The sequence below is a fragment of the Centropristis striata genome, chromosome 11, assembly GCF_030273125.1.
Source record: "Centropristis striata isolate RG_2023a ecotype Rhode Island chromosome 11, C.striata_1.0, whole genome shotgun sequence".
NCBI lineage: Eukaryota > Metazoa > Chordata > Actinopteri > Perciformes > Serranidae > Centropristis > Centropristis striata.
Window position 1 is genome coordinate 11,381,708 of NC_081527.1, and position 12,549 is coordinate 11,394,256.

The 12,549-nt window shown below is 38.2% G+C and overlaps 1 protein-coding gene across 2 annotated transcripts; it reads right to left on the bottom strand.

The window, feature by feature from the left end:
- Positions 1-93: 93 nt before the first annotated feature.
- On the bottom strand, positions 94-11,582 carry agfg1b (ArfGAP with FG repeats 1b). 2 transcript variants are annotated; one of them, XM_059344021.1, is made up of 12 exons: positions 11,226-11,582; positions 7,080-7,173; positions 6,682-6,797; positions 6,034-6,172; positions 5,318-5,474; positions 5,033-5,140; positions 4,460-4,601; positions 3,987-4,066; positions 3,212-3,304; positions 2,841-2,999; positions 2,190-2,284; positions 94-2,000 (listed from the first exon to the last, which is right to left on the bottom strand). In XM_059344021.1, the coding sequence occupies exons 1-12, from the start codon at positions 11,390-11,392 to the stop codon at positions 1,944-1,946; spliced, it is 1,407 nt and encodes a 468-aa protein (XP_059200004.1). In that variant the 5' UTR covers positions 11,393-11,582; the 3' UTR covers positions 94-1,943. The 2 variants fall into 2 exon arrangements, with proteins under 2 accessions (XP_059200004.1, XP_059200005.1); XM_059344022.1 differs by lacking the exon at positions 5,033-5,140.
- Between the last annotated feature and the right edge of the window lie 967 nt (positions 11,583-12,549).

Genomic DNA, 12,549 nt, shown 5'->3' on the forward strand with positions numbered 1-12,549 from the left:
TTCATTTGCCACTATTACTTATTATTATTGCCATTATTATTACTGTCGACCGGGTGCTAGAGAGGGATAATGGAAGGCACATTATGGGGCACTGTTTGTTCGAGTTCTGTACGCTTGTACATGTGTAGGTAGGTTTGTATGTGTATATGAATGCGAAACAAGTTTTTTTTTTTTAAACAAAATATGTACATAAAACTGTTTGTAACACAAAAGGTGAAAGGGCATGCGTCTTATTTAAAATGATACACATACAATTTGAATGTACTTGTACATTGGCTCATACTTAAAGTTTAACAGCCCTACAACAAATTCTACCTCCATTAAAACTATAGTACTTACTTCGTACTATAGTGCCTTGTGCTTATTTTCAAGGCTTAGTTTGTATATGCTGAGACGTAATGTCTAATAATCATCTATGGGCTTTTAAGATAAAAATTATCATTAAAACCTTCACAAAAGTAGCATTAATTGCATGACTGTTGTATTCATCTCCAATTAGTTTTAGCTGAGTTTATTTATTCAACTCTCTGATGGATTAATCAAAACATATAGTTGCACAACTTCAAAAATGTAGTTAAAAATCTTTTAATTTATTTATACATATATTTATATATGTACACATTTACTTACCTATTCTTGTAAAGACAAGAAACACACTGTCAAATTCATTGTTAGTTATTGGTGGCACAATTGAGACACTAGTTCACCAGAGTCCCCAGGCTGATCCAGTAATGTAATAATCCCCAAATTAATCTGTTCTTTTCCCTTGCCTTAATTGTAAAGCAAACTGAAGAGAGATCAATATTTCACTCTATTAGCTTTTAAATCTGGAGGCAAAGGAGAAGACAGATGTCAGGGAGTGTAGTGAATACAACATAACTAACATTTCATAAATATTTTTGTTTTAAAATGTAGTACATTTGTTTTGTCTCGACGGGGTCTGGTAAACCTGTCATTCCCTGTCAAAGTCACCTGCAACCATGTGAATAACCATTTCACTTGTTTTGATGCAACCCAATTTGGGTCACACCCACAAGCCTGAGGCTCTCTTAAGAGCCTTTCCTGTCGTCTTTTCCATATTCATAAAATATAGTGAATATTAGAAAGCGGAGTATATTTAACATTTTTACCAGTATTTATATATTAGGTAGTGTGACCAGACATAGAAACACTCATCTTACAGCCTGCATTTCTTGCATCTTATCCCTCTTGTGCTCTAGCAGACGTGCTTGTGTCTTTACCCAGTGGGCTAAAACATCTGAAGTCTATGTTGGTTTCATATTCAAGGAGTCCATGGTTTCAAACCAAATCCCTGGCCCTTTGTTACTCTAATTTAAAAAAAGACATTGGTTGGTTGGCTGGTTGCTTTGGATTATAGGCAACTTGTAAGTTAATAAAAGACATTTTGCACCATGGTGCTAGTATAGTTGCAATTACACTAAAATAAGAAAAAGAAATCCCTTTTGAAAATGAAATACCTGCATCATCATGGTTGCTTCAAACCAGAGATCATGAATTTGGATGGAACCCTGTTAATAGTCTTAAAGTCTATAACCCTTACCTACGTAGAAAGTTTGAAGTGGGTTTTTTTTTCCACAAGGTATGTGTATACTCACCCTTGTTAACTCAGTCCTTGTTATACATAACATGTACTTAATTGTGATTACAAATGATGATATGCACATAGCTTACAGTCATAAACAAAAAATAAAAAGCATATAATGCATTGTATATAGTCCAAACAGTACATTCCCCCCCCCATAACAGTCCCTTAGTCTTCAACTTAGTCCTTTGTACTCCTTCATAGTGTTGTAAACTTTTTTTATGAAAAAACAAAAACTTAAGTCTTTTTAAAAAAATGTACTGCCACTAATTGCATGACGGATCGGTGCGTTGGGTATGTGCTGCATGCTGGCCTCTAGTGGCAAAGACTGGGAGTTGTGCTACAGGAAAGGGTTGGTTGAACCACCTGCAGGGAATGACCCGGCTGGAGCTCCCGCCTGAAATTGAGAACAAGTCAGACTTTAGACGCCAACAGACAACAATATCCTCATAATTAGCTATTTTTGCACTAAAATCGATGATTACATTTGTTTTGTTAAACTGATAAAACCACCATACTTAATCCGTTATTTCCCTTTTTTTTTTAACCCAAAATGTTGGGAAAACAAAAGGTAATGCATGCTCACCATGAATGGGTTATTGGACATGCCCGGGCCAGCCATGGGCTGCCCAAAAGGCGTCATGGAGGGCTTGTTTTGAGCGTAGACTGGGAATGCAGGGCCTAGGAGTGATACAGAGAAAGGGTTTTACAACAGGTTGAGTCTTCTTTCTACAGCAGTTAAGCAATTTAATAATATTTCATTGCAACTGTTATATCAAGAGGCAATAAAGAGCAGGCTATAAAGAGTGAAAATATAAGCATCTTTTTATACTACGAGTTAATTTTTAAAAGCTCTAAGGGACTAAAACTGTAAGAGGAGAAAAAATAACAAACGAGCCAAGCCCAGCATGCCAGATTGCATTCAGGTACTAAACAGAGCCTTATGAGTGATGTCAGATTTCTTCATTGTGCGTGAGCTTTGCAATATGTTGAACCCTAAAACTTTGTACCCTAAATGCAACCTTTTGTCACTGTGCAGTAGCTGCCACTGACACTGCCTTTTAATTTGCTGCAGCAAGACAAACACAATTCCCAATGCAGATGGCCATCATAAAGATAAGGCCATCATTAAGAGAAAGATGACATAAGGAAAATGCTGCATGTGACTCAAATCAGTGACAGGTACTGCACAGGTGGAACAGGGTGAGAGGACAGAGGGATGTGGGAGGCCACTAACCATTAGACTGAGGGTGGTAGGCCCCAGGTTGAGAGTAAGGGATGGGAGCCTGGCCAGGGAATTGCTGCTGGAAGTTTCCGCTGAAACTGGTCGGGAGGCAGTAGGAAGACGCATTCCCAAAGCCGGCAGGCATGCTCATAGAGCCAGTACCAAAGGAGGCTACGAGACACACGTGGCATGTGTGTACACAAATGCACACGCACACCCACAACAAACAAATACACACACACACACACACAAGGAGGAGTAAATTCTAGATACTGGCAAATCACAAAGCTACTTGGCAACGTAACTGGGTTACATCAAAGTAAAACAAATGCTAAAAAAATGTGTCTTATTATATATGCTACACTTTAAATGCACACACACACCTGCAGCTGGAGCTCTGCCATTGGTCTGGAACGGGTTGGTGGCCATCTCCGGGGCAACAGCTGCAGCGACGAAGGGATTTGTAGATGGGACGGCTACATGAAATGCAGATGGTAGTTGCAAAATGAGTCTTCCAAGCCTCATGAAAATATAAAACTGTGTAAATGCATTCTCATTCTGTATGCATCACTAGCCGTGTTTCCAAGCGAAATTTTGAAATATCACATTACAGAAAATGCGAATTAGGGACATTTTCCATCAACTGGTTTAGAGCGAATAAACAAAGTTGCATAAATGTACTTCGGTTAGAAGATGGCAGTGTAGTTTTTTTTTTTGTAATTTTTGATTGTAATGCATTGTTGTAGGCTAATCCGTCAGTAAGCAGTAGAAGAAGAGATTGTGCGAGCAAGAAAAATTAACAACAAAAAAAGAGGTTGCTAATTGGACAACTTTGGCCACCCATGAGAGAAAATGGAGAGAAGTCTTCAGGAATTGGATTCAACTCAGCAACTTATATTTGTTCTTTCATGTCAGCTCGTCTTGACCTCCAGAGAGAAAACAGCTGATCAGTCATGTGAGTTAAATGTTCGCTACGTCAGAAGTGTTTCCATCTCCCATTTAGCGCATTAACTCATTTTTGAAAAAGACAAAAAAACTTTTATGCGCATTTTCGAAAATTTTATCAAATTTGGGTGTTTCCATCAAGCTTTTCTCATGCGAATCTTCAAAATTTGCTGATGGAAACACGACTACTGTAGTAGCAATCACTATAACCACCTCCAAAGCCAGGCTGCATGCTGGGTAACACAGGTGGATTCTGGGCTGGCGATGAACCAAGCACGGGTCCATATAAGTTCCTGTAAAGAAGACAAGATTAAATGTTTGTGCAGTCGCATGACAAGAATTATTTAACCTTTAGATCTCATTCAGTGATACTGTAATCATTTCCAGCTTTTTTTAAAGCAGTTAGCTGTGAAATTAGTACTTCGGAGTGAAAAATGTTGACTTGATTTGAAAATTTTAGCTGGGACTTAAATATATGCATTGTCCTATTGCCTACGCAAATCAATCAGGTTCAAAAGTTTGGGGGTATTCCGATGAAAAGTAATGAAGTGGAATTTGAAGCTCAATCTTAAAACAGCAAAACTTGTTTTTTTCTGGTGAACATTTATTAGTAGTGCGTGTGCGTGTTTGTGTGTGTGTGTGTGTGTGTGTGTGTGTGTGTGTGTGTGTGTCTGCCAGTCTCTCACCCTGGCACACTGCTGCCTGAGGTAACAGAGGAGCTGAGCTCGTTATCCAGCTCAGCCAGAGCAGCATAGCGGTCCTCTCTGCTCCCTGGGTGGGACTGGGTGGGGATGGCACTTGAAACAGTTGGTATAGGCACACCTCCCCCTTTGGGCAAATTTTGGAGAGAAAAAAAAAGATAATAAAAAATCAAGTGACACCTGCATGTGCACACACACATACTCAAATAATAAACAGACAAATAATACACTCCATCATTTGGGGATAAACGTGGTATTTTGTGTCAGGTTTAAGGCTAAATGTCCACTGGGTGTCTCCCTTCATAAACCATCTGAGATCTCTTAAATTAATGCCTTAAATTAATTCAGATTGAAAGGATGTAATAATGTGCTCGCTGCATTAGTGAGAGAATTAGATTTAAATGTGATGCCATCAAAGTTTTTTTAACAGTAGTGATGACGACCTGCTCTTAGCTTCTACAGTGTATTGCTGAATACAGAAAGGCCTTACCCAGTGGACACCTAGGGTGAGTGTGTGGTGACAGGGTGGAGGAGAGATGATGGTGGGGAGGGGGGTACCTGATGAATAGGACTTTGAGGGGGGTGACGTGCTCGGATGGGATGGAATTGCAGTGTTTCCAAATGCCTCAAAGTTGGCAAAGTTGGTATCTGAATTACCCTGAGGTGCTGCAGCCATACACAAGGAAAAATGAACACATACAATGAATGTGGAAATAAAAAACAATGGTAGGGCAAATGTATGGGATGATGACAAACCAAACGCTACACACTGCTAAATATCTGTATTAATCTGTCTGAGTGAAAGTTGGACCTTTTGGGAGCTTTGACAGAAATCGCTCTTACCCGACTGGCTTGGAAAATGTGCAAAATTGGCAAAGTTGGCAGAGTTGGAAGTTTGAGAAGGTGGAGCAGCAAAGATGTCCCCTCCCAGATCAGAGAGCAAGTCAAATTTCTTCTCCTGAGCAGCGCTGTGAGCCTGGGCACGACCTAGCGCTGGAGACTGGGCAGGAGCAGAAAAAAAACAGAGTTAAATCTCCAACCAGATTCCATGAGACGTTCAATCATTCATATTTATGAAGGGTTCATACAACTTTTTAAGATCTTTTTAAGTTATTTCAAGGTAATAAGCCACCAAAAATGAAATCTCTCAAAGCCTTTATCATCACATCAAAAAGTGACAGCCTTTATCTGTTAATATGTCTGCATATAACAGAAAGTATCTCATCATCAAATAGGTCTTTTCTGTTTAAACAACAAAAAGAAATTATGATTTTACCACAAAAGAATGTTTACATGAAAATATATCAACATATTTACAGTGCTCATTAAACTATTTTAATTTCTCATTGAGACTTAGGTTACTTAGGTATGTAGTGATTGATTGCTTTAAACACCAGATTATGTTAAAAAAAAAAAAAAAAAGAAGCATTTTAAGGAGTATGTTCACGACTATTCCCAACTTTGAAAACAAAGGTTTAAATTGAGAATTTTCCAAACTTTCAAGACTTTGTATGAATTTTGTAATGGGCAAACCAAGCCTCTTTGTACATTTCTGTTACCTGGCGCAGTGGGGTCTTGTTGAGCTGCAGGGTCTTGAGGGGTTGGACTTCTGGGGTACTGCCAGTGCTGCTGGCTGAGGAGCCAGACACAGAGGCCTGGACGCTTGCTACTGCCCTGGCCTGGTCTGGAGGAACATACCTAAACCGCAACAAATGAGTAATTATTTATTTGATTGAGCTCATTGGGATAAAGGTAAGTATTTAAATTAAAAAGGACATTCCTCCATTAAGCTCAGGATTTAAAGTTGCTCTCTTTCCACCATCACTACAGTAAAAGAAGAGAGAGACATGTAGACATAGAAACTGTAGACAATGAAGAGCATGCTATCAAGCTCAAACATATGATTAACTAAATCCATCCCTGCAGTGTTTTGGGTTTTTTTTTCCTACAGAGTCACTCAGCACTTTTTTCCTTCACATCACAGCTTATAGTAACAAGCCAGAATTACTGAATGACCCACTGAACTTTTACTCCCTTTTCCAGCTACATTTTTTAAAGCTGTATGCACCCAAATATAAAATACTACATATATTTTTTTAATACAATGTGCATCCAAATGGTAAGGAACTAAATTAAGAATGGCAATGACGATTTTGGTCTTTTAACAACATAACAAACAAATAAAAACAACAATAAGTTTATGTTACCATCTTTTCTTTTCATATTTTTCCTGAAGGAACTCTTTTACTTTCTGTGGTTCTCGGAAATCTGGAACAACTAATGTCCTGTCGTCATAGAGGCCCAACCAGATGTGTTTACAGACCTACAGGGGGGGCAGAGGAATGAGGAGAGTGGGAGGTAAGGAGGGGGTTGGGGTGGGGGTAGTGGCAGAGCCGGGAGAGAGGTGAGAGAAAGTAAGGGGAAGGGGGAGGGGATGACGAGAAATGGGAGAAAAAAGTGGGGAGAGAGGAATGCCAATAAAGTTGACTATGCAGAGTTCAGAAATGCCAAGATGCTATGAATCAAAGAAAGAATGACTATAAAAATACTGTTTAACAATGTGAATAATGGTGCCGAGTCCATTGACGTAAAGTGTGCACGATACCTCATTGCTGTGTTTCTGTAAGAACTCAATTTCCTGATGTGTGAATGTGGTCATAGAGATGGACTTCACTCTGTGTGGGGGGTTCAGTCCTCGCCTGTGGATGGAGGAGATATATGTTAGCTTAAGAACAAGAGGAGCAGGACACAACCCAGCGCTGTTCATGTGAAAAAGACCCAAACACAGAAACATTTATATATTTTCTTTTTACATGCATGTGATTGGAGCCCATATCAACTGTTGCCATGTAATTTTGTTGTATTGGTATTTCTCTATTTAGTAAAACTTATTTATTATTTTAAATAATTAATAGTAAATAAATATTCCCCACAAGTTGATTCAGGAATATCTATTTAAATTGATTTAATTTGATTAGAAATTATATTTGATATATAATTGCAATTATTTTGACTTTCATTGTGATATGATTCAAAAGATTGGAGAGAATTTTTATTTTTGCCCCATTATTCTCATTTTCACATTTAAATGTATTCAGATGCACACATTTACTGCATTTAATGTATATATTTAGTCATTTACAGAGGTGTTAAACATATTAATATTCAATATGTGTATATTCAAAATGCACTTTTTCATTGTTCATTATTTTAAAACAATAAATCACAGTTTTTTCACATGATCTACAGAAAGCATACTTGAGCCTTAAAGTCAAAACACAAAATAATTAAGTATTTTGGGTTCGTGACATAAAGAAAATTACACCATAACATCAGCAAAAGTTTGTAAGAAGTAAAAAAAAAAAAAAGAGTCAAATTGAAATCACATGCATGTAAACGCGTTGTGTAAAGTGACACCAGGATAAACACTTTAAATAGGTGGAAGGTGCATCAGTGTCATAAAGACAAATGACCTTAAACAAATCTGTGAAAAGATTACAGAATCACTGGTTGTTGTTTTTGCCAAAGCGGCCTTAATCCTTAGACTCAACACTGATAATAGGGAAAAGAATCAACCAAAACTTCAGAGTATAGTAAGGTCAATCATAAATCTTTTTTAACCCATTTAAGCCGGGAAAGCGGATACGTCGTTTTGTAGTATTTTTAGTTTTTTCCACCTATTTTCGGTCTCTTGGCAAATGAAATGCATCAGAATACATGTGGGAGTGTCGCAATGCAACACGTTGATTTAAAAAAAAAAAAAACTTTATTGAAGCTTTGGACAAATAAACTCAACTTCTTATAAAAGCCACATGTATAAGCTCTCAAATATAGGTTTTAGAGGCATTTTTTCCAGGCGTTTTAGGCCTAAATGGGTTAAATGGCTGTACATTTGCCTCAAGCAGCCAGTTCTCAACATATGAGGGTCTGTGTGAGAGGGACCAAGAGCCTTAAGGCAACTCCGGTCCGGATGAGCTTTTATTGCGGGGATGGGAGACACAGTGCAGTCAACAACTGTTGCTTCACCAGTTGTGGGCAGCTTTATGGCAGATTGGCAATGACAAAACCACTATAAAAGAAATAAACACACTTTTCATCTCTGGACTAGTGTTTGCCAGAAGGGGTGTGGGTATGATGAGACCAAAACAAATCCAACCATCCCCATCCCAAAGGGCTGTGATGGCAGCATCGTGCTCTGGGGACGCTGCTGCAGGCCATGGAAGGCTTGTGGGGGTTGAGGATAAAACGGAGTCAAGACATATCCTGAAGGAAAAGCTGATGCAACCTTTAACAGGAATGTCTGAAAACCAACAATGCAATGTCCCGGTGTGGCCAAGTCAGAGTCCACACCTCCATCCAAACCAGAATTTATGGCAGGATTTGAAGATTGCTGTTCACAGCAGCTTGACAGAGCTTTCATAGTTTTGCAAAGAAGAATAAAGGAAAACTGCAATCCACATGTGAAAAGCTGATACAGGCTCACCCACATAGACTCCAGACTCTAACTGTTGCCAAAGGTGCTTCTAATAATGCTGACTTCAAGAGAAAGAATAATACTTGTGTAATCAATTATGTTGTGTGCATATTGGTACTTAATTTAGATAATATGGTAGAAGTTTGCATATTTAAGTCTCACTTTTTGTTGCTCAGTTAAGCAGCTGTTACTTAATTATGCTTATATTCACCCCGAAAATCAGAAATACATAAACCTAGACTCATTTTTTAATCTTGATCTTTTTTGAAAAACTCAAAAAGCAATGTCTCTTTCCAGAAATCATGAGCCAGTTACTCAAGCAGGGCTCAACTTTTAAAACACTAACTTTTAAAAATGATGATTAATATAGTACCCAAACAAAATTCTTTGTTGTTTTAATCTGAATTTCAATCATGAGTGTTATTAGTCAACGTGTCCACCCTTAATTCCTTGTATAGCAGCTGTTGCACACGCATTCCTTAAAAATGAATCCAGCAAGCTACTGGTTGCTTTTTCAAGGTTAGTTCTGTCTTTGTAGCATAATTTTCCGTCCTAGATGCTGGGATACTATATATATATATATATATATATATATATATATATATATATATATATATATATATATATTAGTTAGTTCCATTATATCTGAGAGAAAGACAGACATCTCTACGGCCACACCAAAACAATCCAGGCTGATAAACAGCACTACAGATAAAAAAAAGTATGTTATTTATCTTATTGGTGTAATTTGGTTTAAGAGTACTAACTTTAACACAGTTCACAAACTAGCCCCTTACTCTAAACTGAACTTGATTAGAACCTAAACCTTTTAACCAAGTCTTAACCCTCAAACAAGCCTTTGAAAAATAAGATGTACAAATAATCTTCTCACTCTTGAGGTCTAAAAACAAATTTGTCCTCACACAGAACATAACTTGTTGACAAATACACTGCAACACCGTCACTTACGAGAAAACACATGCAACATACATGCAGCAAGACAAACACCAAGTGTTTTCCTCTTTAGCAACTAAATGGGTGTGGGAAATAAAGATATTGCCTAAATCTGGTTCATTGCTAAATCCCGGTTCTGATTTCATAACTACTTAAGCTTTTGAGGAACAAGAAGTGGTGAATCAAACATCAGCTGAGGACGATTTCATGCCAACTAACCTACTTCCCAAGTTGGGAGACCCACCCTGCTCCTGCTTATCTCGAGGTGTGTGTGCGTTTGCGACATGTCGTGTCGGGATCCAGCTAAAGTTCAACGAGAGGAGGTCCCCTGTGACGTGCTGTTTTTAAACAAAGTGGTCAAATATTTGACTGTGAGGTGTATCGTCACCCTGTTAAAATAATCGCCTAAGTCATTTTTTCAAGTTTTGCAGGAAACACAAAAAACTGTAACACCAAAAGTTTAACACATTTATTGATCATTTCAATAAAAAAGGATGTAACAAAGGATGGCTATTGACATAGTAATAAATGACTTATGCAATTTTTGAACATGCCTTTGTGACTTAAGCAATATATGGTAACACTTTATTTTGAAGGGGTCTACATAAGAGTCACACAAGCCTGTCAGAAGCATGACATGACAAAGTATCATGAACATTAATGTTACCTCAAAGTGTCATTAATGTTCATGACACATCCCATGTCATGTTTATGACACGCTCATGTCACTCTTATGTAGACACCTTAGAGTAAAGTGTTATCAATATTAGTGTCAACTATAAAACACTTAAAACTAAACTGATAACTAAACAACTTCCCTCTAGCTCTTCTTTGCTGGGTTCTTATCTGATGCCTATGAATGTGGCAAATTGTCAAAGAAGTGATGATCTTAAAGGGGTAAAATCACATGATCTGATCAACTGAGGATGTAGGCGATTTTACCATAGGTGACCGGCGTCATGAGGAGATGATTTAGGCAAAAAAAAACAATTTTGACAAAAAATTAGGCGATTATTTAAACAGTGTGACGAGATGAACCTTTACGTTTGACGTGCTAACCCTGACCACACAGCAATAAGTCACTGACACCACCCCTCACACTAACTAAATGTATGTGTAAAACACTTCTTATCACACAGAAGTAAAGCTGTAAGCAAACCGACACTGAAAGCCCAGAACCGACGTTACCTGTCCTGGTTCTAACGCAAGCTAACGAGCTAACGGTACCACCGGACACTTCCAAGACAGACAGCGGTGTTTTATCCTCTACCGGGGGACATTGTAAACAAAAAAGATGACACTTTGGCCCAAAAGGAGACTCACAGGATCCCGGAGCAGGTGGTACAGACGAAGGAGCCCACTGTCATGTTGACATAGGTCGGGCCGCGCTGGTCGCAGTCGAAGCATTTCCTATTCGCGGGCAGGCTAGTCATTTCCCGGAGCATCTTCAAATGAGTCTCCTCCTGCTTTCGCTTCGCACTCGTCGCCATGGCCGAAAACAGCGGGCTGGAAACACCGGGGAGGAAGTTTGGTCAGGGGACTGGGGACAGGGCGGGTGCCTTCAGGGTAGACTTACCGCGGCGACCGGGCGAACACCTTTCTGAGGTCTAGCGGGGAGACTGGGCAACTGACTAACTACTTCTTCTACACGGAGGAAAAGTGAAGCAGACAGGAGGAACAAGCACCAGCGCCACCTGTCGACTCGGAATCATGCCTCGTATTTTCATTACCGGTAACCATGGAGTCTTGGGCTATTTTGTCCATTTTTTAATCCCTTTCGTGTCTTTGTAAGTCATTTTGTGTCTTTTTTTGGTCATTTGTGTCTTTTTGTGCCTTTTTTTGGTAATTTTGTGTCAGTTGTGTCTTTATAAGTCATTTTGTGTCTTCTGTGGGGGTTTTTGGTCATTCTGTCTTCTCATTTTGTGTCTTTTTTGGTCATTTTGTGTCTTTTTTAATCATTTTTTTGTCTTTTTTTGGTCATTTTTTTGTCATTTTGTGTCTTTTTTTGGTCATTTTGTGTCTTTTTCATTCCTTTAGTCCAACATAAAATGTTATTTTGAATCTTTTTACTTTCAAAACACTATCATGCTCGTCATTTTGTGTCTTTTTTTGGTATTTTTTGTCTTTTTGTGTTTTTTTGTGTCCTCTGTTTTTTTTGGTCATTCTGTCTTCTCCTTTTGTGTCTTTTATGGTCTTTTTGGTCATTTTGTGTCTTTTTTAAGTCATTTTGTATCTTTTTTTGGTCATTTTGTGTCTTTTTTTGGTAATTTGAATCTTTTTGTTACTTTCAAAACACTATCATGCTCAATAAAGAATTTTAAATGTTTGAAATGTGAACAAAGTTTGCACATATAACATAAGAGGGTTACATCCAGTTCTATAATTGTATACAAAATATATTTGACCTTGTCTCCAGTTTTACTTGGTATATCATCATCAAACTGAAACTGGCCTCATGGAGTTTACAGCCAGAACTTTAAATTTACAGTAGGGCTCCATGCTGCTTTGTTTTTACGTCTGGATGTGATGAAGAAGTCATGCTTTGGCGCTTTTGGAGACTCCAGAGGGTTAAAAAATAACATTGTTATTCAGAAACATTTTGGATTTTTTTTTTAAATGGTGCTTTGAAAACACTATCAAACTTTCC